The 27,902-nt window shown below is 56.1% G+C and overlaps 2 protein-coding genes across 8 annotated transcripts; one reads left to right on the top strand and one right to left on the bottom strand.

The window, feature by feature from the left end:
* The first annotated feature begins 198 nt into the window (after positions 1-198).
* METTL7B (methyltransferase like 7B) lies at positions 199-2,817 on the top strand. Its single transcript, XM_043890817.1, has 2 exons — positions 199-730; positions 2,045-2,817. Exons 1-2 carry the CDS (start codon positions 233-235, stop codon positions 2,279-2,281), a joined length of 735 nt encoding a protein of 244 aa, XP_043746752.1. The 5' UTR covers positions 199-232; the 3' UTR covers positions 2,282-2,817.
* ITGA7 (integrin subunit alpha 7) lies at positions 2,775-27,902 on the bottom strand. 7 transcript variants are annotated; one of them, XM_043890728.1, is made up of 27 exons: positions 24,803-25,156; positions 20,194-20,321; positions 20,015-20,094; positions 18,731-18,986; positions 18,125-18,256; positions 17,857-17,976; positions 16,847-17,054; positions 16,555-16,748; positions 16,097-16,185; positions 15,883-16,010; positions 15,655-15,750; positions 15,455-15,516; positions 15,159-15,328; positions 14,601-14,750; positions 13,856-13,971; positions 12,566-12,758; positions 11,830-11,910; positions 11,661-11,740; positions 11,447-11,521; positions 11,172-11,274; positions 8,753-8,929; positions 8,432-8,563; positions 5,955-6,068; positions 5,644-5,742; positions 5,422-5,547; positions 4,362-4,474; positions 2,775-3,486 (listed from the first exon to the last, which is right to left on the bottom strand). In XM_043890728.1, exons 1-27 carry the CDS (start codon positions 25,006-25,008, stop codon positions 3,426-3,428), a joined length of 3,489 nt encoding a protein of 1,162 aa, XP_043746663.1. In that variant the 5' UTR covers positions 25,009-25,156; the 3' UTR covers positions 2,775-3,425. The 7 variants fall into 7 exon arrangements, with proteins under 7 accessions (XP_043746663.1, XP_043746699.1, XP_043746684.1 ...); XM_043890764.1 differs by lacking the exons at positions 4,362-4,474; positions 24,803-25,156 and adding an exon at positions 27,793-27,902; XM_043890749.1 differs by lacking the exon at positions 4,362-4,474 and having other exon boundaries at positions 24,803-25,229.

Here is a 27,902-nt window from a genome sequence, read left to right as displayed (position 1 = left end):
TATTATGCCCCTATGTAATAAAATTTGTTAAAGAGCCTGTGGGACTTTGGGATTACGGCTCTCTGGAGGAATTCAAACATCCACTGCACCCCAGCAGAGAGGAAACTGCCAATTAGGAAACAGGGAGCAAAGTCCTCTTGCAAGGTGAAAGGAGACTCGCGCGCAGGTCAGCGGCAGCCGAGCAGAGACCAGCCAGTCTCCCCACGGAAGCGCCACTCGGGGCCAGGCTGCCATGGACGCCCTGGTCCGACTCCTGCAGCTGCTGGTGTTTCTCCTGACCCTCCCCCTGCACCTCATGGCTCTACTGGGTTTGTGGGAGCCCCTGTGCAAGACCTATTTCCCCTACCTGATGGCCGTGCTAGCGGTCAAGAGCAACCGAGTGATGGAGAGCAAGAAACGGGAACTCTTCAGCCAGATCAAGGGGCTGGCAGGTGCCTCGGGGAAGGTGGCCCTGCTGGAGCTGGGCAGTGGCACCGGTGCCAACTTCCAGTTCTACCCCACTGGCTGCAAGGTCACCTGCCTGGACCCCAATCCTCACTTCGAGAAGTTCCTGACAAGGAGCATGGCCGAGAACAGGCATCTCGAGTATGAACGGTTTGTGGTGGCTTTCGGAGAGGACATGAGCCAGCTGGCCGACGGCTCCATGGACGTGGTGGTCAGCACCTTGGTGCTGTGCTCTGTGCAGAGTCCAAAGAGGGTCCTGCAGGAAGTCCGGAGAGTTCTGAGGCCGGTGAGCAGAAAGGGAAGGATCTGGGCGTGAGCCGCAATGTAGCATCGACCGCCCCAGTGTCCAGGGCACCCAGGATGGGGTATCTCCTGTGCTAGGGCATGAGTCACCCATCCCCAGCTGCTTTTGATCAGGAGATGTGACCAGGGCCCAGCTGGGCAGGACAGGGTGCTGTGGAAGCACACAGCGGAGCCACTGAACAAAGTGGGGGGAGATGAGTGGAGGACATCCAGGGACGTGGCGTTTAAATGGAGACCTGAGGGGTTAGGCAGGCGGTGGAGAGACTGTGGGAAACAAAAGCGTGTTCTAGGTAAAGATGTCAGAAGTGGAATCCATAATGGGACTCCAGTGGTGGCTCAGATGGTAAAGAATCTACCTGACTGCCAGAAGATCCGAGTTCGATCTCTGAGTCAGGAAGACCCCCTGGAGGAGGGAATGGCTACCCACCCAGGTATTCTTGCCTGGAGAATTCCATAGACAGAGGAGCCTGGCGGGCTTCAGTCCATGAGGCCACAAAGAGTCGGACACGACAGAGCAACTAACACACAGAATCCATAAGATTGGGAACTGGACGTGGAGAGAAAGGAGTTCAGGATGGTTTCCAGGTTTCTGGCATAAACGACTAGTGGAGGGAGTGAAGGAGGGTAGACGGAAGTGCCGTCTGCAAGAAAGGAGAAACCTGTTCTGGACTTGTGAGGTCTGAGGTGCTATGGAGACAGCCAGGCAAGAGACACAGAGGCAGCTGGATGTCTAGATCTGTAGGTCAGCAAAGGATGTAGCCTGGAGATTTAGATTTGGAAGTCACCAGCTTGTAGCTGGTAAATTCCAAGCATAGGGGTGCATGAGATCACCGAGGGAGGGTGCAGTGAGGAGGGAAGAGTTGGAGGAGCTCTCGCTTAATAAGGAGCCCAAGTACAAGGTGTCCCTGGGATGCTGGCTGAGATGTCCGGAACGCAGGCATCTGGGTCTCTGGGAGGGCTCTGGGGGAGCATCTTTGTATGCAATAAGGTCTGTGCCCCTGGTTCTCCACCTCCCCATCTGTCTGCCCACAGCTAAGCTGTCCTTCTGGTCATTGTTCAAAGATCTCTCACCAGCAACCCCCTGGGTCACCGGAGGCTTTTCACACTGGCTTTGAGTGGATGGGAAGGAGTCAGGGGATGCAGAGAAAGTCAAGAGCAGGATGCTCTCTGCCCCCTAAACTTGCAGACTGGCACCTCCCACTCCACCAGGAGGCTCTGATCGGGCTAGGTCAGCGGATGGTGTGAGGTCAGAGGAAGGAAGTGGAGCAGGTGGGTGACGCGCTCTCTTCTCTTACAGGGAGGAGTGCTCTTTTTCTGGGAGCACGTGGCAGAGCCATGTGGAAGCTGGGCCTTCCTGTGGCAACAAGTTTTACAGCCCACCTGGAGGCACATTGGGGATGGCTGCCACCTCACCAGAGAGACCTGGAGAGACCTGGAGGACGCCCAGTTCTCTGAACTCCAAGTGGAACAACACCCTCCTCCCATCAAGTGGTTACCTGTAGGGCCCCACATCATGGGAAAGGCGGTGAAATAAGCCTTCCCCAAATACTGCCTCCGGTCGGTCAGTCGGACGATCCCACCCACCCAAGTCTCCCTTCTCCTAAGAGGGATCCAGGCAGACGGAAACCGTCCCCCGCCACCCCATCCCTCCTCCCCCCATGTCTGCCGGGGGAACATCTAACTTCAACCCTCCCTTCTGCAGTGAAAAAGCTCTATTCCCATCCTGACCACAGGGAGAAGAGAATCAAACCCTGTCGTCTCCTCAACTGCAAAGTCATGCACTGGGTCTCCCAATTTTTTCCCACCCACCCTCAGGACACCTCCCCATCCCTTCCCCATGTTCCCCCTTCCCTGCTTCAAAGACCACACCCAAGTGCCCCCTGGATGTGACCACAAAAGTCACCAAAGTCCCTGCCAGGCCCCTGCGCCCCCTCCCACCACCGCCTGAGCTGTGGGGATGCAGAGAGAACCGGCCTCTCTGGAGACCCTGTGCATGAGGAAGCAGGATTCAGTAAAAAAGACAGAGGTTTTGTCCTCAGATATTTTTCAATAAATAGACAAAATCCACTACATTGATGCAGCAAACTAAGGTCAGAGAAGAGGGGAAGCTAGGGAGGGAAGAGCCCCTGAGTCAGCGACGTAACCTCCTCCCCACCCTCTGGGCTTAAGGCACTTTCGGGAGACAGGTCCTTGGGGTCCCATTATACAGACTGAGTGGGAGAGGGAGGGACTAGGGTCCCTTCTCCCCACTTTTGAATCAGGACACCGCTGCCCTTCTCACCCTCCCTCACCACCCATCCCTGATTTACCCCCTCTCATCTCACAGCATCATAAGGGGAAGTTTGGCTGGGGAGCTGGTCCTCACGGCAGGCAGAGGTCTGTGCCCCAGAGGAAAGAGATCCTGCCAAATCTGGATGGGACACCAGCAGCCCAGTCTACCCTTGTCATCCCCAGGAGCCCTGGGGAAGGGGTGCAAGGGGCCCATAGGCCGGGCCAGGGTGGAGAAGGCTAGGCTGTGCCTGGCACCGGGTGCCCCTCGGAGCCCAGCTCCGGGTGCCCATCCCCAGCCAGGATGGGGTGGGCGTCCGGGCCCTCCCGCCGGGGGCTGCCCCAGTTGTTCCTCAGGATGGTGCCCGTCTTCTCCTCCTTGAACTGCTGCCGGTCTTCCCGCGGGATCTTCACCGCATGGTACTGGGGTACGGTGGCTTCGGGGTACCGCGCTCGCTTGAAGAATCCCATCTGGAAGAATAACAGGCCAGACATGAGGAGCCTGCGGGGCTGGGGTCCCTGGAGCACAGGCCCAGCACAGCCCAGGTGCTGTCCCGCCATCCCTGGGACAGAAAGAACCAACGGCAGCCTGTGCCAGAAGCAGCCCGCACAGGCGCCTCCATCAGCGCTGGGTTCCCCCGCTCTCATGCACAGCAGGAGAAAGGCAGGAGGGGCCTGAGCTGCAGGACCAAGGACATCCCCCTTGGCGCCTGAAAGAGGGGTTGAAGGGAGAACTTCAGGACCGCTGCCCCAAAGATTTTGACACCCCTAAGCTTTTTAAGAGACGCAACAGCATCCCTGAGAACACAAGATCTAAGGGAAAATATGGCTTCCTAGACCCCTACAAATTCCAGAATGATTCTTCTCGAGCCTCATACACACACTACCTGCCTACTGGGCAGCATCCCCCTTGGGGTGGCCCCTCCCTCAATCATGAGCATGCTGGCCCTTACATACCAAGATGGAAGGGTGCCCCTTGCACACTCACACTCAAGACTTCCCAGGACTCTGACATGCTGGACTGCATGGCAACTCCTTGCACTGTGTCTCTGCACTCTCATGCCCACAAAAAAGGCATGCAGGGCACCTCCCAGCACTCCCCACATGCTCACACTCCAGGAGCCCACCCAGCCTTTGCACATGCCCTGGGCTGGGTTATGCTCACCCTTATAACCTCACCCTGACAGTCACCTCCCACCCCAGTTCCTGGAACTCACACCACCCTCATGCAATCTCCTTTCTTCGCTTTACATATTCCTGAATGCTAGGAGCTCAACTTACACTCACATACATACTACCCAACACATACAAACCTGGACACACACATGCTCACACGCAACAATTACCCCACAGTCCCTGGACCCCCAGCTTCCACAGCTGAGGGCTGCACGGCCAGCCGGGCCCGGTGATAGTTGGTGGGAAAAGATGAGCTCTGGCTGCTCCGACGGAAGAAGCCACACTGGGATGTAGGGAGGAGGGGGCAGAGGAGGTGGAGGATGGGGAGGCGGAGGAAGGACGAGGGCCCCTATCTCTGCTCTGTCCCACTTCCGTGGGAGTGGGCAGCAGAGACCTTGGACCCAGTTTCTCAAAGGCCTCAATCTCCCTTAAGAATGGCAAGGTTCCCAACAGTCTGGATGCCCAGAGGCCTGATGATACACATTTGCCAGAGTCTGTGCCTGGCCTGTGATTGGTCCTGGGGAGGGGGGCAGCTCTCCGGAGGGCCGCCCGGGCATGTGCGGTTCCACATGGCTCAGATGTGGCATGTGGTTCGGGGCATGGCCGCTGATGATGGACGTGATTCTCGGTACTGACATATACATGTGTGTACTCTTATGTGGAGCCCTGGATGCACACATGATTCTGGCTACACTCTCTGTGTGAGAATGGTTCCACGTAGACCCTGGTATGTGGCGGCTCGGAGTTCAGTCCTGGAGACAGTTCCCTGGAGGCAGTTCTCCACCCTGGTTGGCTTTCTTCCCAGCCTTAGCCAACATGCTCTAGTTAAATCAGACCACACTTCCCTGCCTCCATGACTTTCCCCTCCCATGGTGCTTCTGAGAGGCCCAGACCCACATTCCATTCCCCACATCGGATCCTCCTACTCCACCTTCTAAGGCCCTTCCAGGGCCACCTGCTCTCAGGCTTTCCCTCCCCTGAATTCCCACTGCGCTTTCTTGACCTAGTTCACTCCTGGATGACAAGGCTCCCCTCCCCGGCTAGACGACAAAAGCCCTGAGAACAAGACCTACATCTGACTTATCCCCGAAACACCCAGGGCCTGATAGAGACGTTGGCGCACGCGGGTAAGTGCTCAGCACAGATTTGCTGAATAAATGGGCCAGCGAGTGTGAGAACCACAGCCTGACGGCGAGCCCCACCACCGGCACCAGCCTCCCCAAGCCTCACCTTCCACATGAGCAGCACCAGCAGCGCCAACACCAGCAGCCCGGCTAGTACAGCCAAGAGGATGACCCACCAGGGGACGCCTTCAGCCAGCACAGCCGCGGGGTCCAGGTACACCATTACCGGGATCTGGGTGCGAGGGGCGAAGGGCGCAAAGGCTGGAGCAACTGGAGAGACAAGCTACCCTGGCCGCACCTCCCCGGGAGCCTGAGCCAGGCAGCTCACCACCGTGGAAGCGTCTCTGAGCAGCAAGTTCTTGATGGAGGACTTCACGGTGATGTTGGCTCGAACAATCACTTCCAGAGACTTCACAGCGGAGTACTCCTAAGGGAGCAGCGGGGGAGAACCTCCTCCTAATGCCCCATGCCTCCACCTCCCCCCAGCTCCTGAAGCTGTAAATGGAATGGCGCCCAACACAGAGGGTGTTTCTGCCTGTCTCGGGTTGAGAGCATGCTGCCTCTGGACTGGGAGGAAGGAGAAGGAAACGTGGGTCCCAGATGGGCTACTGGGGAAGAGAAGCCCAGCTGTGTCCTCACCTCCAGGAAGGTGCTGTTCCAGAGGCGGCCCCAGACGTGCAGCACGGCCGCGCGGTCAAAGCTGTAGAGAGGGCAGCTGAACACCACGCAGTTGGCCGTGCCCCGGGTGCAGTCCTGGGGACGGGACAGGCAGGGCTCTGAGCTGCTTGGCCCTGCCCCGCCAGGCTGCCCAGGGCCCAGCAACCCTCACGAATGTGGTCACACAGACACCTCTGCTCAGAGCCTCCCCTCCATTCCTCTAGGAGCCACCTTTTCCCCAGCTCTTCAGAATCTTTCCTGTTTTCCTTTCCTGACTTTAAACTCTCCTCCTCCAAGAAGTCTTCCCAAACTAGCCCTGTGGTCTAGAATAGTGGCCTACCCCAAATCTGGGCTATTTGGCTTTGAAATGCATGGGGAGCAGGGAGGAGATCTCTTGACAACAGCGGGCAGGCAGAGTAGCTTCCCCAGGAGATGCACATGCTACCTAACGATGACCTCATTTATTGAGCACCTACTATCTGCAAGGTACTTACCTCATTTAAACTCACAACTGTCCTGCAAGGTGCAGATTATTATCATCCCCATTTTTCAAACTAGGAAATTAAAGTTTAAAGAATCCAGTGGCCAGTCTCAGGCCACACAGCTAGCAAGGCTGGTGGAGCAGACACTTGAACCCAGGTCCAGAATGGGCAAAGCTGCACTCCTCTGCAAGGCCCAAACTCACTGAAGGAAGACGTGGCTGCCCCGGGAGCTGCTCAGGGGACAGGGCACTGAGCCACTGCTCCTTCCAGGTCTGACCTAAATCCATTTGGTCCAATCTCACCTAACGGACCATCTGCCCAAAAACTAATGTTCTATTCATCACACTTCCCGTACAGAAGAATGGCTTCGAGAGTGTTTGAATTCTCTGCGTCATCCCTTATTTTGCCACTGTAGAGTAAGTCAAGAATCCTTTGTCAATTTGTCTAAAAGTCACTTTAAGTAAAAGAATCCATTTCAAAATGTTTTTTTAAGATTTTTTTTTTCTTGATGTGGACCACTTTTGAAGTCTTCAGTGAATTTGTTACAATACTGTTTCTGCTTTATATTTTGGTTTTTTGGCCAAGAGGCATGTGGGATCTTAGCTCCTCGACCACTGACTGAACCCGCACCTTCTGCACTGGAAGGCAAAGAACACCTGGACTGCCAGGGAAGCCCCCATTTCAAAGTACTTATCAAGAAGGGTGGCCTTGGGACTTCCCTGGTGGCCCAGTGGTTAATACTCCATGCTTCCAAGGCAGGGGACATGGGTTCGATCCCTGGTTGGGAAACTAACATCTCACACGCCACAGGGCACAACCAGAAAAAAGATCAAAGGTGGCCTTTCAGTAGAAATCAGTCAGCTGGAGAAAGCAGGACCACCCACGTAACAAGGGAACAGCAATCACAGGAGCTCACGCTGCCCCTGGGGCCTTCCTTGGTGGCTCAGACAATAGAAGCCACTGCAACGCAGGAGACTTGAGTCGATCGCTGGGTCTGGAAGATCCCTTGGAGAAGGGAATGGCAACCCACTCCAGTATTCTTGCCTAAAGAATCCCATGGACAGAGGAGTCTGGCGGGCTATCGTCCATGTGGTCACAAGCAGTCGGACATGACTGAACGACTGAGCACACACATTCTATCCTTGTGAAGCTTCTGGCCATGCTTTCAAGGGGGCCAGGGAAGCTAGGGGCCCCCAGGAAGGATGGACTGTGGCAGGGGAACTTTCTCCCAGACACACCACCAGAGTTGCCCAACTGCTGCCCTCCCCCTGCCCTCCCCTCTTTGCCTGTTTCTGCCTCTGTTGCACATCCTTCCATGTGTAGGAGTCACCTCTCTGCCACCAAGCCAAGCACCACCCTGGTCTGTTCCCCGCGCCCCCCTAACTCTCACGGCCAGCGCCATCCTAGAACAGGCAGCACAGAGCCTGTGCTAACCTGCTCAGTGAGTCCATTCGGTAACGTAAGCACATGAAACAGGTAGCAAAAGGGGAGGCCAAACTGCTTGAAAAGGAAAAACCTATGAATCACATAAATACCCTATCAAGTTAATTATTAGAACTTCTAAAAACCTTTTTGACATGGTATGTTTAACATGGTGAAAACCATGTCAAATTTCCTTATGCAAACTGACTTTTTGTCCTAAAAGAATTCAAAAGAACTACAAAGAGACCTCAGAGGTGGCTAAAACCACCCCAGCCCCTCTAAAATGTGACCTTCCATAGGAAGGCACAGGGAACTAGCTATAGCTAAGCGCCCTGGTCTGGAGTGAACACCTGGTGGGTGCTGGGGAAGCTGGGGCGGCGGCAGCTGCCCCCCAGCTGTGACGCGTCCAGGCAGCTTGCCCCAGGGGCCTGGCCATCACCCCTCGTCACAGGCTGCCCGCACCCTGAAGCTCCACGCGCTCCCCTTGCCCCCACATCTGTCATGCCACCTCCCCCGCCCACTGTCCCGGCCGGACCGCGTGGGCCCTGCCCTCACCAGAGTGAAGTTCTTCTTCTTCTCGGCGGAGGACACCGGCCACCAGGACGTGCTGGGCTCCGGCTGCTCTCGAGGCTGCTGCGACTCTGGCGGCCCCAGCTCCCGCCTCCTCCTGTCCCTGCTGTCCACATCCTGAGGCGGGGGGGGGCGCCCAGTGAGGGTCCCTCCAAACGCAGCAAGAAGAGATGGCACCTCTTCCCCAGCAGCTTCCTCCACAGGCCCCCCGCCCCACGGCAGCCTTCGCAGAGTCTGAACCCCACGCCCCCCACCTCCACGCCCCCACCCTGCTCCAGCAGCCCCCCCACCTCGCCTGAGCCTCACCAGTTGGAGGATGTTGGGCCTGGGGGAGCAGAGCCCCCTCTGCCCGGGCCCCTGCCCGCCCTCCAGCTCCACCCGCATGGGGTACAGCAGCCACTTTCCGTTGGCAACCTCGTGCGGCCACATGACGTTGAGGAAGGCCGAGCCCAGGGTGTTGAGCGACTGGCCTTGGTTGGAAACCTGTGGGCACAAGAGTGTGAAGTAGCAGTGTTTGTCGCTCAGTCGTGTCCAACTCTCTGAGACCCCACGGACTGCAGCCTGCCAGGCTCCTCTGTCCAAGGGATTCTCCAGGCAAGGATACCAGAGTGGATTGCCATTTCCTTCTCCAGAGGATCTTCCTGACCCAGGGATCGAACTGGGGTCTCCTGCATCACAGGCAGATTCTCTACCATCTGAGCTACAGGGAAGTCCCTTGATACTGTAGAAAAGGCAATACATTTTATATGATTTTGTAATGACATGGCCTTACAATTTTCACACACCTCTAAGAATATCTAAGACTAAAATCCCACTATAAGCCAGTTGGATTACCGAGTGAGGAAGAATATTCTTTGTTTACTGCTCCACTGACTTCACTTCTGTGTGACTGTGAAGACTGGAAGTGACGCAGACATGACTATTTAACCTTTCCCTGAAGATTTCAGGTTGGTAACCTGGAGGGCAAGGGCATCCAGAGCATTGTGTAACTTTACTTGATCTCTGATTCCTAAACTGCAACCCACTAGCAGTTTATTATTTAGCGGAATCAATTTAATGGGTTGCAATCAGCATTTGAAAAAAAATTAATAGAATAAAATAAAATAACTCCTGGTTTTATCACATGCCGTAAGGAAGGAGTGTTCTATAAAATTTTCATTTATGTTAGATATATACATGTTTGGGCTTCCCTGATGGCTCAGATGGTAAAGAATCCACCTGCAATGAAGGAGACCTGGGTTCAGTCTCTGGGTTGGGAAGATCCCCTGGAGGAGGGCACGGCAACCCACTCCTATATTCTTGCCTGGAGAATCCCAATGGAGAGAGGAGCCTGGAGGGCTATAATCCATGGGGTCACAAAGAGTCGGACATGACTGAGGAACTAAACATATATACATTTTACTAGAAAATGATATAAAATGTAGAACACCCTAAAAATGCTTGAAAATAGCTCCCTTATAAAATAATATATAGAAAAAATCGTGAATAAATCAATAAGGACACTCTCATATAATGTGATTCTTTAATAACATGAGTTCACAGATCAGTAGAGACTTGAAATGCTCTTGAAGTACTTAAACATGAAGTCTCCTAGAAAACCCTGGATCACAGTTTTCATGTGAAAGTGAAAGTTGCTCAGTGGTATCTGACTCTTTGAGACTCCATGGACTATACAGCCCATGGAATTCTCTAGGCCAGAATACTGGAGTGAGTAGCCTTTCCCTTCTCCGGGGGATCTTCCCAACCCAGGGATCGAACCCAGGTCTCCCTCATTGCAGGAGGATTCTTTTTTTTTTTTTTTTTTAGGAGGATTCTTTACCAGCTGAGCCACTAAGGAAACACAGTTTTTATATACTTTCCCCTAAATATTTCCATACCCACAAACCCAAAATGTTTTATACATGGTTTAGTGGACTCATTGACATGGTAAATTCAATCTAGAATTGTTTAGGATTCCTGCTTTAAATATTTTAAGCACCTAAAATTTCCTTAGAAAGTAGTAGAATCTCCTTGTCCTTACGCGGAAGCGAAACATAATTCTGAAGTTTTGCTTCAGAATTACATAAGATTCTGAATGTACTTATGTAAGTAAATGCAAATTTTTATTCTAATCTAATATTTTACTAAATTCTAGACAGATATATGGAACAGTTCAAAGGACAGAATGACATAATCCTAATACTTAGAACTTTGAATTCTAATGGACAGACAAGCAGAGAATGGTGGAGGGTCCACTGGGAGCTGGTAATTTTGACATCAAGAGAATCCAAGGGTGGGCTCTAAACCCATGAGATGGAGGGACAAGGCTGCAGGGAAGGCTCAGGAAGCATGCCTTCCACAAAGACTCAGGATCCTGGATCGCGCACCACTCCCCGCCCGCCCCACATCTGGGAAAACCTGGAGACGTCCCTGGGAGGTGTGCGCAGGCCCGGGGCTAGCAGGGCCGGGTCCTTGGAGGAGGCACTAGCCCTCCCCCCACGGCGCCATCCCCCGGAAGATGGCCCTCTGCTCTCACGGTGAGACAGACGCTTGGTCAGGAGTGAGCAGGAAGTGGTCACCTCAGGCTGCGACACAAAGGCCTGCCCGCAGCCATGGCCCAGGAGCGAGGGGAGGCCTCGGGCTTGCTGGACCAGCAGGCGCCGGACGGGAGGAGAGCCACAGCCCCCGGAACAGTCTCAGCATCCCTTCGGTGCCAAGAAGGGAGAGACCTCACCGAGACACTCACCGTGACCTCGTACTTGACCTTGCTGCCCACGTCCCGCTCGGACCGCATCGCGCTCTCTCCCCGCACCACGCCGGAGAAGAAGAGCTGCTGGGGAATGGCCGCCCTGGCGAGGAGGGGTCAAAACAGGGGCTGCGGAGCGCTGGGGCTTGACGGAGGGTCAGGAAGGTCCGGCCAGCGAGGCAGAGCCCAGGCCCGGGTCTGGGAGTGGCAGTGCCCACCCCTCCAGCGGAGGTGCCCACCCCTCCAGCGGAGGTGCCCACCCGGGCGGGGCTTACCCCGTGATGGACAGCGGCAGCTCGATGAAGACACGGGCGCGGGCCAAGACTGGATGCAGCTCCTGCTCGCTGATGCTGGCGAGTGGCGGGGGCAGGTGTGGGCAGCGAGCCCAGGCACCACCCCAAGGGGTCACGGGCAGACAGCAGAGCCCCTTCAAGGTGGACTTCTAGCCAATGCCCCCCACTGTCGCCCACCCTGGGCCCCCAGCCTTACGTGGCCAGCAGCAGCTCCACCTCCAGCTCCGCGGTTTCAATGGTGATCCCCGAGGTGCTGAGGATGAGGTAAAAGGCGACCTGGACCGAGAGTGGAACACGATGAGAGTCTGGGAGGGGCTTGGGGGGGTGGGCAGGGCTTAGACAGGGGTAAGGGCGGCCGTGGCAACCTGGGCGCCTCTCTTCATGGGGTTCCCCAGCTCACACTCGACGTGGGAGGCATTCTCATCAGACAGGCACAGCGGCTTCTCCTGGAGTGGAGAGAAAAGGAGAGGTCAGCTGGGGTTACCAAAGCCCCCAAGACCCCACTTCTGAGAGAGTCAACTCTTGGATAGGTTGATAAGGAGTTTGGGGCCCTGAAGGAGGAGAGAGGTATCCAGGCCCTCAAGGAGGTGAACCAGACAAACTTTGTTTTCTAGGTCACTTTGTCTTAGTCACAGAAGACTTAAACTCTTGAGTTGTTATGACAACAATCTTTAAGCCTAACTTTCTTTAAGCCCAGAGCTAACGATTACACAACAAAACAATGCATCTTGCTCCAGGGTCTGTTTTTCCTTAAGCGCTGTACTAATGATCATATAACAACAATTTACCTTGTCCAAGGACTTTTTTCTCTTCTTTAACAAGAACCTTCTGACTAATCTTATTAATTTAAGATGTATGTTGTGGGAAGTAAACATACAGGTAAAAGCCTTGATTAGATGGGATTAGTCCGTCCCATCCCCCTTCTAACGTCTGTGTCAGAAGCTTTCTCTGTCCTTTCTCGCTGTAATAAGACTTCTGCCACACGAAAGCTCTGAGTGACCAAGCCTGATCCCTGGTCCCAAAGCTAAATCTCTTTCAGAGATCACGAATCTGACATCGTTCACTGTAAGCTATCACTGCCACCCTGCCCCCGGTGCTCACCACAGGGTCCAGGCCCCGGACTCCTGAGTAGTGCAGAGCGGCAGGGAGGGTGACCAGGAGCTGGGCTTCATGAGCGTCATCCCCATCAGCCTGGGGCTGGGCTGGGTCCGAGGGTAGATTGGTGACCTTCAGCTCCAGGCCGATGACTGGCTGCCCACTCAGAGCAAACAAGGCTGTCATCCCGTCCGCATCCCTGCAGGACAAGATCCCAGTTGCTCTAAGACCTGAACACCTGCCCAGCCTCTCCGTCCCGCCCCCTCCCCCAATGCGTGGGATTTGCCTCCACCCTCGGAACCTCTCCCTCCACCTGGGCCTCCCTAATCTCCACACACACCGGTCCCAGCCTCAGACTGAAGAGTCAAGACTGAAGTCAGGGACTTTCCTCGTGGTCCAGCAGCTAAGACTCCAAGCTCCCAATGCAGGGGGCCTGAGTTTAATCCCTGGTCAGAGAACCAGATCCCACTTGCTGCAACTGAGATCCAGCACAGCCAAATAAATAAAAATTTAGGGGGCTTCCCTAGTGGCTCAGTGGTAAAGAATCCACCCACCAATGCCGGAGACATGGGTTCGATCCCTGATCTGGGAAGATCCCACATGCTGTAAAGCACCTAAGCAGGTGGGCCACAACTATTGAGCCTGTGCTCTAGAGCCCGGAAGCCTCAGCTACGGAAACCTGCATGCCCTAGAGCCCATGATCTGCAACAAGAGAAGCCTCCACGATGAGAAGCCTGCGCACCGCATCTAGAGAGCAGCCCCCAGCTCACCAACTAGAAATAGTCTGTGTGCAGCAATGACAACCCAGAGCAGTCAAAAATAGATAATACGATTTAAAGAAAAAAAGCGCTGAGTGGTTAGCACTTCAGTATATAAAATAAAAAATTTTAAATACATTAAAGAAAAAGAAAGACTGGGAGTCAGGGAACCACCCTCCTGGTCCCTGGTCCCTGGTCCACCGCTTACTGACCTTGGGCAGGTAACTAAACCTCTCTAGGCTTCCAAGTGGAACTGATAGTAATTCCTACCTTATGGGGTTGTGAAGACTGAACAGTGAGGTGTATGTGAACTATGTAATTTCAAAAATATGATGAAGGATTGTTCTTCCCTGCCAGGTGAGCTGCTATGGGCCTGTCACCACCCTCAACCTGCAAACTTCCAAGCTGTCTGCGGGCCCTCCCCACCTTCCACCCTCCCCTCTGCAGGTTCAGGCCCCTCCAAGCCCTCCCCGGGGACTTCCTTGCATACTTTGAACTTTGGCCTTCCCACCCCACCTGCTCCCTCTCTCCCCCTCACATGGGCAGAGGCTGAAACTCCGTGTCACTGACGCGGGCGCAGAACCGGGCGTGGACCAGCTGCAGATTGCTCTGGCAGATCTTGTCTTCACCACAGCCTTGCTTCAGGAAGTGGATCTGGGGGAAGATTTGAAGAGGGGTCCTTCTCAGGGAATGAATGTGTCGTCAAGGCATGTGGCAGGGTGGGGGACCAGAGGAGTAAACAACCTCTGCTTGCTAGCTGTGTGATATTGAGCTGGTCTCTTAACCACTCGGAGCTGTGTCCTCATCAGTAAGATGATGGAAGTGATTACGGGGCCATGGGAGAGGCCAGCAGGCCAGTCCACAGAAAGGCCACATTTCCTCGGCCTTTCTTGTGTGTAACCAAGTCCCAGACTCAGAACATCAAGAGACGGGAAGAGCATCACTTTTGGACTGGCCATAAGAAGCAGGCACGGAGCTCCCCTGTCCTCCTCCAGCAGACCAGGTTAGAGATGACCTAAGGACCTCAGAGGCCACATTTGAACACAGCAGACCCCCAGCACCATGGGCGTCTGAGAGACTGCCTGACCCCCCTGACTGGGAACACATGATCATCTAGTCCATTTTACATCTGGGGTCCACCTGTCACAGCGTCTTGAGATATGACGAACAACTAGGGTAACACAGGAAAGAATTCTGCAGGTTATGAATGAGTGTCACTGGCAAGGGACCCTGATATCTATTCCTCCCATCTTTTCCCGGGCTCAACCAGAGCACATGCTCACCTCTGTCCGCTGGGTGCTGGGCTGGTGGGCATTGAGGATGGGGGCCACCGGGGGCAGCCCCTGACCAGGAGCCTGTCGTCGGAGCCGAGGGGTCTGGAGACCATAGGACAGGGTCACAACAATGGCCCGAAGCTTGTCTTTGACATTCTCCTGGGGAGGGAAAAGACAGACGTGGATGCAAGAACCACCTCCCAGGCCCCAGCTCCGCCCAAAGCCCCAGCCCAACCTAGGACAGGTCCTGAAGCCTAGAAAGAGGCTCTGGGAGATGAAGGAGAGAGGTGGAGAACTAAGCTAGAGAAGGGAGAAGAGCCAGGACTCAGGGCTTTGAGGACCACGCAAGAAGATGGACTTGCCATCACCATCTCCAGGGAGAAGAGAACTTGACAGGAGACGCAAGAAGGCAGCAGGTAAGGGAGAGGTCAGCTCAGAAGGGAACCATCCCAAAAGTTGAGACTTTAGACTGACGTGTGAGTGCGTTAGGGAAGAAGTTGAGAGGAATCCAGAAAAAGAGATGATGTGATGACAATGACCCTCAGAGCCCAAGGGGTCAGCGTCCACCTGGAGCTGCAGCGTGGTGTCTCCGCAGACTCGGTCATGCTGGTGTTTCAGCCACACGGTGCCTGAGGACTGGTGCTTGGGGTCATCGGGGCCACGGCTCAAGAAGGTCACACGGGGCACCTGGCCCCGGAGCCTCCGGTCTGTGTCCCCATCTAACATGTAATCCAGGGCTGTGGCAGGCAGGAGAGGAGGAACCAGTGAGCTGGGGTGGGGGCGGCTCCAATGGGCCCTTCTCTGCACCCCGGAGTGACCCACCCTGAAACCCAATGCGGTGGGCGTGGAGGGGCCTCACTCACCCACAGTAGGGCTATAGCTGCCGGGCGATGCGATATAGCTGAAACAGACCCTCAGGTCCATGCTGCGGGGGCAAAGGTAAGGTTGATAGGTCAAGGCCCCTCCCGCACCCTGCCCACTCCTGCCCCAGCCCCAGACTGGGCAGACAGGGAGGACTAGGCCCTGGAGGCTCCCCTCCGCCTCCCCTCGGATCCCGCCTCACCAGACCAAGCGGCCACTCGCACAGTTGGGCTGCTCCAGGTCGATGGCTCGTGGGAGAATGGAGACCTCGTGGGAGACGTGGAGGACAGGCCTGGCCCTGGAGAACGGGGAGAGCAGGGCGCAGGAGACATGAGAACACCAGGCTGGGAGAGGCAGAAGGCCGAAGATCTGGCTCTGCAGAGGGGCTCTGGCCTCGGGAGGGCGAGGGCGGCGGGGAGGGGGGACCCACCTGAAGAGCACAGCGGTGTCGTCCAGGGAGCCCACCAGCAGGTCCGGGTAGTGGTTCCCGTCCACGTCCAGGCCGCCCGACAGCGAGTAGCCAAAGCTCTTCATGCCCACGGCCTCGCCTTCCAGCACCTGCGGGACCAGACCGTCAGCCCCCCAGCCATCATCCCCACCCTCTGCCGCCGGCCCCATTCCCTCACCCCAACCCCTCCGCTCACCTGGGAAGGCTTGGGGACAACCCCCAGGCTGCTCCCATGGTAGATAAAGACCTTCCCGTCCCCATCGAAGGGAGCCCCCACAGCAAGGTCTGCAGACGTGGGAAAAAGCAATCAGGCCTGAGGAAGGGGTGGCGAGGCGCGAGGTCCAGGCCCCAGCTGTCCTGCAGTCAGTCAGCTCCAAACCCTGTTTTCTGTTTTACTGAGAGGCTACTAAGTCCTGGACACCTTGCATGGGTCATCATTAATCTCTCAACTACTCTCGGCAGGTATCACTAGCTCAGAAAGGGTACTTTCCCAGGGCCACAAAGCTGGCGAATAGTAAAGCTCAGACACAAGCCCAGGTTACTCCTCTCCCTGAGTCCTCAGAGGACCTTGCCCTTGACCTCAGAGGCCTCTCCCCGCCTACCTCCCTGGCCCCTCTCTCCACGCCCCCCAGGCTTTCCCATTCCCAGTCACACCTGGGAAGCCGTCTTGATTGAGGTCCCCCAGGACTGCCAGGCTGATCCCGAACATGGAGTCAGGGGAGCCGCAGAGCCGGAGAGGGGCGACCCCGGCCCAATGACCCCCCTCATTCATGTACACATACACGGCACCCCCCAGTTCTTCCTGGCGCTCGAAGAAGTAGGGGGCACCCACGACCAGGTCTGTCCAGCTATGGAGACAGGGAGGCAGGAGGGAGGTCGGGAGGAGAGGCCAGAGGCCCCTCACAGCCCCAGCCTGCCCAGCTGCGCCCGCCTCCCTCCCTCTCACCCATCATTGTTGAGATCAGCCACGGCCAGCGAGTAGCCAAAGCCGGAGGTCAGGCGCTCCCCGGACAGCGTCACTTCCGGCACCAGGCGGCTGGCGCTGTCTTTGCGTAGAATGACCACTGCACCCTTGTGGTTGGCACGGGGGGCCCCTGCCACGAAGCTCAGCTCCTCAGCTCGCAGCAGCCCCTTCCCAGAGTCGATGGAGAAACCTGGATGGGGGGGACTCACCACTGAGCTCTCCCCCACCAGACTCCCAGCCAGAGTGGGTATAAGTTCCCCCACGCCGCCCCACCCCGCAGGTTAGAGCCTGAAGGTGGAGGTGCCCCCCCAGGCAGCACCGTCGCAGCTGGACCGCTCCTCTGCCCCTCCAGACACCCGGGGGTCCTCCCATCTGGAGCCTGCAGCTGGGCATGAGAAGTGGGATGGGGTAGCCTTGGGGACTGGAGAGGAAGGAGGAAGGCGATGCCCGGGAGGCCCAGGCGGCTGGGCAGCAGCAGGAGCGGGCCAGGGTGCCCCCCATAGGATTCCCCGAAACTGCTCTCCCCTCGGCACGCCCGGGAGCCCCCATCCCTCCCACGCACGCCACTCCTGGCAGGGAGAGGAAGTGTCCACATGGACAGGAGATGAGGGGGAAATGGGGAAGAGCTGCCGTCACCAAACATCGCCCAGGCAGAACAATGCGGATGAGACAAGAAGAGGGACTTACCAGCACAGCTCGACCTCTCTCCGCACACGCCCACCACCCACCCCTCCGAGGTCCAGCCTCCTTCCTTCCCACTACAGCCTCAGCCCACCTGGATCTTCCTCCGGGGAGACCCCTGTTCACAGCCCTCTAGGCTATTACCCCTGGGGCCTTTTCACCTTGGGCCTGGCCCCCACGCTCAGCTCTTCTCTGCAATTTGGGTCCGACGGGTATTTCTCTGGGGAGGTGTTGGGGGGCAGGGCAGGAGAGGCAGAGAGGCCAGGCCAAGCCCCCAGGGCCCAGGGGGACGTGGAGGGGAGCTTACAAACCTAAGTAGCTATTCAGGGCCAAGTCGCCGGCCAGTCCCGGGAGCCGGTCAGCAGGGTCCAAAGTTTTATACACCAGCTGGTCAGGGTCTGAGCTATCAATGTTGGTCACAAAGAGCAACCCTGCGGGGGCGGGCGGGGAGACACGAGGGCGGGGACATCCAGAGCACAGGCCACAGAGTGCAGAGACAGAGACAGAAGGATGGGCGCGGGGGGGTGAGAGAGAGGAGCAGAGGGTTAGAGCGGCTCCAGGCCGGGGAAGGCTCCCTACCAAGGTAGCTGTTGGCAGGGACCGGGATGAGGCGGGGGTCCTGCTCCTTCTCCCCCCCGGCCTCGTAAGGCCCGTCGTCCAGGTGTGCCAGGTCCGCCGAGCCCTGCACGCAGAGCTCCACCCTGGCCGTGCCTGCAAGGACAGACCGGTTAGCGCCCGGGTGGGGTCTGGAGACCACCCAGGGAAGCCCCTCCTCTCCTCTCAAGCCCCATCCCCACCCCCTTCCCAGTCCAAGCTGCCTGGGGTCTCTCTCTACCCCGGGATGTGGCATCACACTCACCACGTGTCAGCCCGGCCAGCGGCAGCGTGCGGAGATGGGAATGGGGGTGATGAGGTGTGGGCTGGTGTGCTGGAGCATGCGGGCCCCGGCTGGGCATGTGGGGGCTCATGCCAGCATGTTGCAGAACGCTCGGCCATGCGGAGGACAGGAGATGGATGGCCCCAGTCGTGTGCGTGCCGGCGAGACGCGGTGGGAGGCGTGGCGGGGCCCCGGGGCTCCGAGCCGGTGAACACGCAGGCATGCTTGGCCTCATGCTGCCCCCAACCCCGTCTCTGAGGTGCTGGGACATGTTGGTTCCCTTCTCCCCTCTCCGGACAGTGACTCACCCTTCCAGTTATAGGTTCCTGGGGCCCCAAAGAGGAGATAGTGGCTGTCGGGGGAGAAGGCAGCCGCCGTGCCCTGCTGGCAGAAGCCGAATTGTTCATGGCCCTGGGGGCGTCCCTCACAGAACTTCCACTCCCCACCGTCCAGCTCGTCTCGGATGGCCAGGTCCTGGCTTAGCACAAAGCAGCGGCCAATCACATCCCTCGTCTCCAGGATCTGGTCTACACGCTGCCGCGACTCGTATCGGTGCGCACAGGTCTGCAGGAGGACAGCAGAAGGGGTCACTCCACCATGAGGGCCAGAGCCACGCTGCCCACGTGCAGGAATCCGGCAGATGCAGCATCGAGTGCATATGCACACGCATGCATGCACGCGCACACACACGCCTATGCCAGCATCACCTGGGCACCACCTCCCAGCCCAGCATTAGCCAGGTATATAGAACACATAACCCCCATCCCTGTCTTCTCTGCACTCACTTCTTCGCCCTGGCAGCAAGAAGTCCTTGCTGCACATTCTCCCCTGGCACCCACAGCATGACCCGGCCACAGAACTCATGCCTCCTTGATCCTGCCAGATGGGACTGTCCACAGCATGCCCAGCTCGGTCTTGTTCCTGAGAGCCATCACCTCGTCTGCAAACAATTCCCTCCCTCTCCACTCTCCACCTATTGCTTATTCTGGAAATCCAGACCCAAATCACCCCCACCTGCAGTAGTCTTCTCACTCCACTCCTCACTTGAACTGGTATAGACTGGGGACCACGCCACTCACCTAGCCTTAACCATATTCTGCCCCAAAAGGACCTGTATTATCGTGTCTGTGCGTGTCAGTGATGAGAACCTCTGCAACTATGCAGGAGGCTCTCTGAGGCATGGACCATACTTTTCCCCATGCTTACGTGTCCTCTCAGTTCAATGCCTGATACTTTAAAGGTTCTCAGTAAGTTTAACACATGGATGGGTGGATGAACTGTTAGATATTTTTAAGTTTATAAGGATGGAACCATGCCTCACACCTGTTTACATCTCTCAGAAGTCCTCGGAAGCAGACAATCATTTCATACTGCCAACCTGAGTTCTGTAAGCACATCTGTGTGTATGCACACACCATACATACACACAAACACACACTCAACACCCTTGCAAAGCATCACAAGAAGTGGTACCCGTCGCCATGATATTACTGTTACAAACTGTTTTTCCCTCTTTTTAAAAACAAAATTTCCTGCTCTTTTTCTATAAAAATGGTAAATATCAAAAGTCAAAAAAAAGATATGGTACTCACAACAATCTTGCCCCCAGGCCCCTGACTCCGAACACTGACTCCCAGCCACTGGTTCTCCTTGCTCTCCTTCTGCACATCAGCTGGTGGCAGGACACCGGGAATTAGGGGAGGAAAGAGGAGGCTGAGCCCTCCCCTCCCCTGCTCACGCGTCCCCCCACCCAGCCGCACAGAGCCCTCACCTCCGCGGTCGATGTCCACTCTGTAGCAGTCAGCCTCTTCCAGGCTCAGGGGGCAAGCGAAGAGACCTCCAGTGCGATTTGCCTGCTGCCCTGGCAGGGCCAAAGCCTGGGGTGCGCCCACCAGCAGCCTGCATGATGGAGGAGGGACAGGAACTAGTGGCCAGCGCCCCCTCCTCCCAGAGCCGCCCAGGCCCGGGTCCGCCGTGCCAGGCAGAGTGTTGAAGGACTAAGGCAAAGGGCCAAAAGTCAGCTTTCCCGCGTCCTGGCACGGGCAAATTCATACACTTGGCCACGCAATCATCATATTACATATGCACATACTCTCTGGGTGAGGGGCCGCGTAATAGCAGATACACACACACGGCCACCTGAGCAGCCTGGCCCACAGTGCCGCTTTGAAAGAACCGCCTGTTCCCAGCACCTGCTCCTGACCAAGCCTTCCTACCCCCCAACCCCACTCCCTGGCTCCACCTCCGGGCTCTGCCCTCCTCCCCAACCCCAGTCCAGTTGAAACCTTCCCAGCAATGCCAAGAATGCTGGGAGCAAAAGTAACAGCACCACAAGGTAGCCCAGAGACCAGCTTCCAGGGCCAAGCCAGAGACCAGACATGGGTCCTGCTCCCTCACTCCCTACAGGGGATCCATCAGAAACCCACAACCCAGCAACCCTGCAGCCCAAGATTCTGTCAGTCACTTGAACTGGCACAGAGGTGGAGGCCAGTTTCTCATTTTGTCTCCAATCCCAGCCCTGTGCGCCCCCTACATCCTGAATCCCCTTTCATCCTTCCTGCGGCTCCCCATGCCCACGATTTTGCCCCCTCCTCCCCACCCCGGCCCGCTCAGCCTTCTCTCCTACCTCCCCCTCAGACTCTTTCCCAGCTACAAAGTTCTTGGCAGGACAATTTTCCATGATCACAGCCAAGGCTTCTTCCCCAGGGAGGACTATGCTGGGAATGGAGGCTGCCTGGGTCCCCCGGGAGGCAGACCCTCAGGCCAGGAGTGAAGGAGAGGCAAGGTTTTGGGCACCCAGCTGGCTACAAGGATCCTCTCTGCACAGAAGGAGACTCAAAAGTGTCAGCAAGACGAATCTCGAGGCCTCTCTCCCCCACTCGTTTCCTCCATCTCCCCCGCTGGGGCACAGGGCGGTGTGGCAGACAGGCATCTGTGGGGCACTGTGCCAGTTCTGATGGGCACAGGGCCACTCTCCCTTCCCACGACTCCGCCTCGTCTCCGAGCAGCTGTCATCCCGCGTCAGAGCCAATGTCACGAGAGGGGGGTGGCGAGTAGAAGGGGAGACAGCGTACACCGGGCATATGTTAACAACTACTTATTGAGAATCTATCATCTGAAGAGGAGGGCATGGCAACCCACTCCAGTATTCTTGCCTGGAGAATCCCATGGACAGAGGAGCGTGACGGGCTACAGTCCACGGGGTCGCAAGAGTCGGACACAAACGAAATGACTTAGCACAGCACACACATCATCTGCCAAGTCCTGTGTCAGGCACTGGTGAGACAAGAAAGTGATATTTACTCACCACCTAGTATGAATCAGGTCCTAGGCTAGATGCCAGGGATGTGAGGAACTCAGCTCTATGACCCTACTAGGTGCCAGGCACCGGGCTAGGCATGTTACATGCATTATCTCACTTAATCTTCACAACAGTCCGATGGAAGGATTCTTCACTTGTCTTTCAGATGAGGAGACTCACTCAGAGACATTGATGGCACAATGGAATTCAAACCCACATGTGCTTAATTCCAATATCCATGCCTTTCCCACCCAATGACTATGACTGACCACCTTCAGAAAAGGAAGAGGGAGATGGGGAGAGGAGGGTACCCCAAGCAGAAAAAGAAACTAGGTGGCCTGGCTAACCTCCAGACAAGTCCATGGTGCCCCCACCTGTAAACACAAAGACAGTGAGCCCTTGGAGGACCCAGGCTGCTTCATTCATCTTTGCATTTGCCCCATAGGAGGCATCAAGATGTCTTTGCTGGACCCACATGTCATGCAGACTCACAGAGACACACAGTCTCAGTTGGTCGGCGCAGAACTAAGTACCAAGAGAGGCTAACAGTCCATGTTCAAAGCTCACATCTCCCCTGGAGGTCACAAGTAGGGAGCTGAAAGAAGAGGAGGGGTCCATACGGAAAAAAGAAGCTGAGTGCATAGCTATGCCCAGCCCCTCTCTTGATGGAGAACAGACCAGGCCATCCTGCCTGGAACAAGATTTCCCACACACAGCCTCTCCATTCCCTCCACCTCCGCCCCAGCCACACACTCTTTCTTGGCTTCATCCCACGATCCCCAGCCATCCCAGACCTCTGGACAAACAGTAGCCACAGATGCAGCCTCTGTAGAGAGAAAGGCAGCTAGGAGCAAGGGACTGTTTGGGAGGCTGGCTAAGTTGAGGCAAAGGAGTAGCCCACTACCTCTGCACCTCTTAATTTCCCATTCACTCCAGGCTCTGACCCAAGTCCAGCCCTCTCTGACTCTCTCAATCTGGGTGGCCCTCTGGGGAGGGTGCTTGGCCTGGAAGGTTGGCTCAGCCCTGGGGGTGCTCCGGCCAAGCCTTTGGATCCAGCCTCACTGTAAGGCACAAAGCTATTCTCCAGCCCTGTGGATCACCATATAAGAAAAAAGGTACCGACACTTTCATACCACCCGCACTGGGCCTTGCGCTATGCTCAGAATTTTACATATGTTAACACACCTTTCAGTATCCACAATTACTCTATCTGGTGGCTTCCCTGATGGCGTTAATGATAAAGAATCCGTCTGCCAACGCAGGAGATGCAAGAGACATGGGTTCGATGCCTGGGTCAGGAAGATCCCCTGGAGGAGGAAATGGCAACCCACTCCAGTATCCTTGCCCGGGAAATCTCATGGACAGAGAATCTGGTGAGCTACAGTCCATGGGGCCGCAAAGAGTCAGATGTGACAGATCAACTCAGCATACACACACGCATTCGGTAGGACCGCTGATGGTGTTACAGTGGATGGAAACAAATGAGGCTGAAACCACAGAAGGCTGAACTTCAAAGTCTCATCCCTGGGCCAGACTGAAAGACATCCAAACTGGTGAGGTTTTTCGATCAGAGAGTGGTGGGGACAATAATCTGCAACCCCAAAGCCAGGGACTTAGCCAGGGTATCCCACCCCTCACGTGCCACCAGACAGCAGAGCATCCCCTGCTGGAGCAAGAGCAGGGGGGGTGGGGGGGTGAGCAGGCCCCTCTGGGAATGCCCCCAGCTTGGCTCTGGGAGACAGAGTCAGGGGCCACCTTCAGAGACAAGGGGAAATGACAAGAGACCAAGCCATTAAAAATAACCTAGAATTTGCCTGGAAATAGCTCAGAGACTTCAGCATGTCCTAAAAAGGCCTCCAGCTCTGGAACTCTGGCAGATGGGGGGAGGGGGGAGGAAGGGAGACAGAAATGATGGAGGAAGAGGATAGTAGATTGAAGACGAGATGAAGTCAGTAGCTTTCCATTGCTCCCAAAGTGTGGGGGATCTCTGACCCTGCTCCCTGATGACAGAGATAATGGAAAAAGAAGATCAGAGCTAGCCCCTAGTCCCTGAGCCAGAGAAGAGAAATGAGCTCTCGTCCCTTCCCTCTGCCCCTAGGCCAATAGCAGAGGGGAGGAGATGGTCCCAGTGGACGGCACTGATCCCAGTAATGGACACTGACTGTGGCTCAGGCAGTGGCCGAGGAGAGAAAAGTCCCCTGGCGGGAAGGGGTGGGCCACTTTCTCTTTCCTGCGTGTCTTTTTAAAATCGCACACAGAGACGGGGCCAATAGTACAGGAACCGTGACAGTCACAGTCCCCACACACGAGTCTGTCTTTCTCCCACGGGTCCTGAACTGATGAGAAAATAACCAGGATTGCCCTCTGCCCCTCACCCCTCCCTGTCCGTCCCTACTGCTGAGATTCCTGGAGCTGGAACTTTCCTGAGGAGGAGGAAGGGGGACAGCCTGGCCAGCATCCCCGCTAGATCCCTCACTGCTGCTGCTGCTGCTGCAACTCTGGGGGCTCTGATTTCTGCCACCCTCTGTCTGCAAACTACCTAGTGCAGAGTGCCAAATCCTCCCAGGTGCCCTCCCGGCCTCCCTGTAGTCTTGAGCCACAGAAGCTCAGGTCTCTCCTGGCTTCCCAGAGTCCTGCTGCTTGCATCCCCTCCCATGGCAATGCCCGGGCAGGAAGTTATTTCTGGAGCCTACCTTGCGTCCCTCCCGTGGTACCCTCAGTCTCTCTGCCCTCTCCTTCACCTGTCCTAAGCAGAGGCGAACTGCTCCCTCCCTGAGGGGGTTCAGCCTCCTAAAGAAGGAGGTGAGCCACAGGCCCTGCGACTGGAACAAGGATGCAAGTTGCGGGTGAAAAGCGACAGGGGATAGCTCCCAGCCAAGACTCTTGCTCTCCAACTCATCCCCAAAGCGAGATCGCCTGGGTCTCAGATCCAAGGCAGACAAGGCTTCAGGCTGGGACGTGGGGTATCTGGGGGCAGCCTGAGTCTTGATACGGTTGGAAGATTAAGAGATGGGGCGGAAGAGCGGGGTGGGCATCTGTGGCTCGGGCGCTGGGACTCTGGGCGGGGGCGGTGACTCACCAGCTCTGGGGTCGGGGCTGCAGCTGCCGGTGCAGGGCCACCGAGAAGCCAAAGAGGCTCCCCGGCTCGCCCTCCTTGCGGAGGGCGCCCATCACGTCCAGGTTGAAGGCGGCAGCCCCGGGGAAAAGCAGTCCGGCGATCAGGGGGCCAAAAAGGTAACAAATCCCAGGGGTCCCCCAAGGATCGCGGCCCGGAGTTCCCGCCATGGGGCAACCCCTGCTCGCGCTCCCCGCGAGGGCAAGGAAATACGCTGGCGCCCCGAATCTCAGATTTCTCGAGGAGGGTCTCTGGTCTCCGAGTCTCGCTGGCCCTTCAGGGGGTCCTCCCAGTCTTCCACCTCGCTGCCCTCTACCCCTCTCCCGCCGCCCCAGCACCGGCCAGGACGACTGCAGCGGCCGCAGCCCCGAGTCCCCCCCGGTCCCGCCTCCGCTCCCGCGGGCGCCGCCCCGGCCCCGCCCTCGCCCCGCCCCCCCGACCCGCGGCAGGTGGAGGCCGCCGGGAGTCGCGGAGGGATGCCCAGGAGGGCGGCTCCGGGTAGGAACAGGCCTTGCTCCCCGCGTACCCCCAGCTTCACCCGAGCGCCGGCGCCGCCCCCGCCAGGGCTCTCCCCTTCCCCCCTAACTCCTGCCCTAGCCAGCGTGTGATGGAGGCGGCGCCTGGGAATGGGGTAGGAGAATTACGGATAGAAAGGGGTCGAAAAGAGAAGGGGCGAGGGGGATGAGCCAGACAGTAGAAGTGGATGAGGCTAAAAGACAGTCTGGAAAGAGAGAGACACAGAGAGAAAGAGATGCAGATGAGTCCGGTGTGGTCCCTTAATGCTCCCTTCTTTCCCCAAGGACACAGAACACCTCTCCTGCTGTCTGAATCAAACCAACATTCCCACCACATCCCATCATCTCATCCCTCCGAGCCCAGCAGTGGCAACGGCTCCGCTAGACACATACATCGTCAGCGTTCGGGGAAATAAGGTAAAGACGGGCAAGAAGAAAAGAAAACTCAGCAGGCCTGGGGGAGGGGAGCGAAGGAGGCCGGTAAACAGCAAACAGAGTGCGGAAAGAAGGGTAAGAGTTTGATCAGCAAGGAAGGCATGGAGAAAACAGGGGGGAACGAGGTGGCAGAAGAAGAGGACAGTGAGCTGGGGGGAAGGATCGGCTGTCAGAGAAGGCCCAGATGAGCGAGATTGGACCCAAGAGGCAAAGGGATGGGAACGATGTCTCCACCCTCCATATCCTTCCCAGAACTGTACATTTCCTACCCTCCAAAGAGGAAGGGGCTGGAGGGGCAGCGTCCTGGACTGGCCCTCCCAGGATCGAGGTGGGGCTTCCCAGGGATGTCCACAAGGACTCACAAGCCGTGCCTCTGTCTCTCCCTTCCCCCCAAGCTGAGACAAAGGCAAAGGGGGAGGACATTTTCCAGCTCTGCTATTTATAACTCCAATCCAGAAGTGGGGCCAAGAAGAGAGATAGGAAATAATTTGGCACAACTGGAACGTCACTGACTCCCACCTCCCCTCCCTAGGTCTCTCTCACGGGGTGCTGGTCTTGGGTACATCCATATGTCCATCTTTCTCTCCTCCCTCTCTCACGCTCTGGTTTTGTCTCATTCGAAACTCTATCTTTACCCTTCTTGTCTCTGTCCATTGGAATCCTACTAGATTGTTTCTCAGTGTCTCTAATGTTTCCTCTGCCCCCTCAAACACTGTCATATTCTCAAGATTCCCTCTTCTCCCTCTTTGTCTTAAAAGCTCCAACACATGTTCTCCCTAATTCCTCTTCCCAAGTGTCCATTTTCTCTCTTACTTCTTTTTCCAGGATTATACTTTAAAAAAATTAATGTTTACTAAGCTCTCACTCTGCTGCCCAGTAGGAGTCCTTGCCCTGGGTGAGTTACCAAACATCTGAAAGTTTGTGCTTCCATTTTGGCAACACTTCACTTGTGTCTATCCCCTCCAGGGAAGTAGCACACCTCTAAACAGGCGCTCTCCAGGTAACACAGCAGGCTGGCCCTGAGATCCTACTTTTATCATCCCCCAGACATGCCCTCTGCATCCCTTTTCTATCTCAGAGCCCTGACATTGGAGAAGAGCTGATGTGAGAATGCAAAGGAGTAAAATCAGGATGGAACCCAGACTCCTGACTCTCAGCCCAAATATCATCCAACTGGGGTTAAAATGCCTTTAGAGGGGCGGGGGTGGGGGGAAGGAGAGGGTGGGATATAGAGAGAGTAACAGGGAAACTTACATTACCATATGCAAAATAGATAGCCAGTGGGAGTTTGTTGTATGACTGAGGGAACTCAAACCAGGGCTCTGTAACAACCTAGAGGGAGGGAGGGAGGATCAGAGGAAGCGGACATAGGTATACCTACGGCTGATTCAGGCTGATGTTTGGCAGAAACCAACACAATTCTGTAAAGCATTTATCCTTCAATTAAAAATAAATTGATTTAAAAAATAATAAATTGATTAAAAATAAATAGAAGTTTTTTTAAAATGCCTTTAGAGCCCCAAATGCCTCCCTCTGTCCACCTGCAGCTCCTGCCTCCCTCCATCTCTAGTCCGCTGATCCCTGCTAAATCCGAGGTTGAGATCAGATGCCAAGAATCTGCTTCTGACCTCCTCTGCCCAAATATTTGAGAAGTCACCTCACCCGCCACAGGAGGAAGGAGAAGGAAAGAAAAAGAGAGAGGCCACCCAAAATTAGCCTGGCTATAAATAGTGGGGCAAGGGAGGGCGGGGAACATGCAAGAGTCCCAGACCAGCCTAGTAAATTTAGACGTGTAGATTTTCCCTAAAGGAGAAATGAGGCCAGATTTGGAATGGAGAGCAGCATTGCAGATGGAGGAGGGAATGAAGAAGCTGGAGGAATCCAGAGAACAGAAGAAGCTTAATAGTCAAATAAATAATCTGCCAGAGAACCTTTGTATTTGAATTCGGAGTTCAGGAATTCATTAAATTAAAACTAATGCTGATGCTGTATGATTCCACTCACATGACATTCTCAAAACGAAAAACCGTGGAGATGAAGAACAGACTGGTGGCTTCCAGGGGACAGGGGCGGGGACGTGGAGGTGGGAGTATAAGAGGGCAGCCCAGGAGGTC

This window comes from Cervus elaphus, chromosome 3 (genome assembly GCF_910594005.1).
Source record: "Cervus elaphus chromosome 3, mCerEla1.1, whole genome shotgun sequence".
Classification (NCBI taxonomy): Eukaryota; Metazoa; Chordata; class Mammalia; order Artiodactyla; family Cervidae; genus Cervus; species Cervus elaphus.
Note: the sequence above shows the minus strand (reverse complement) of the source record. Positions and strands in the feature narration are given on the sequence as shown.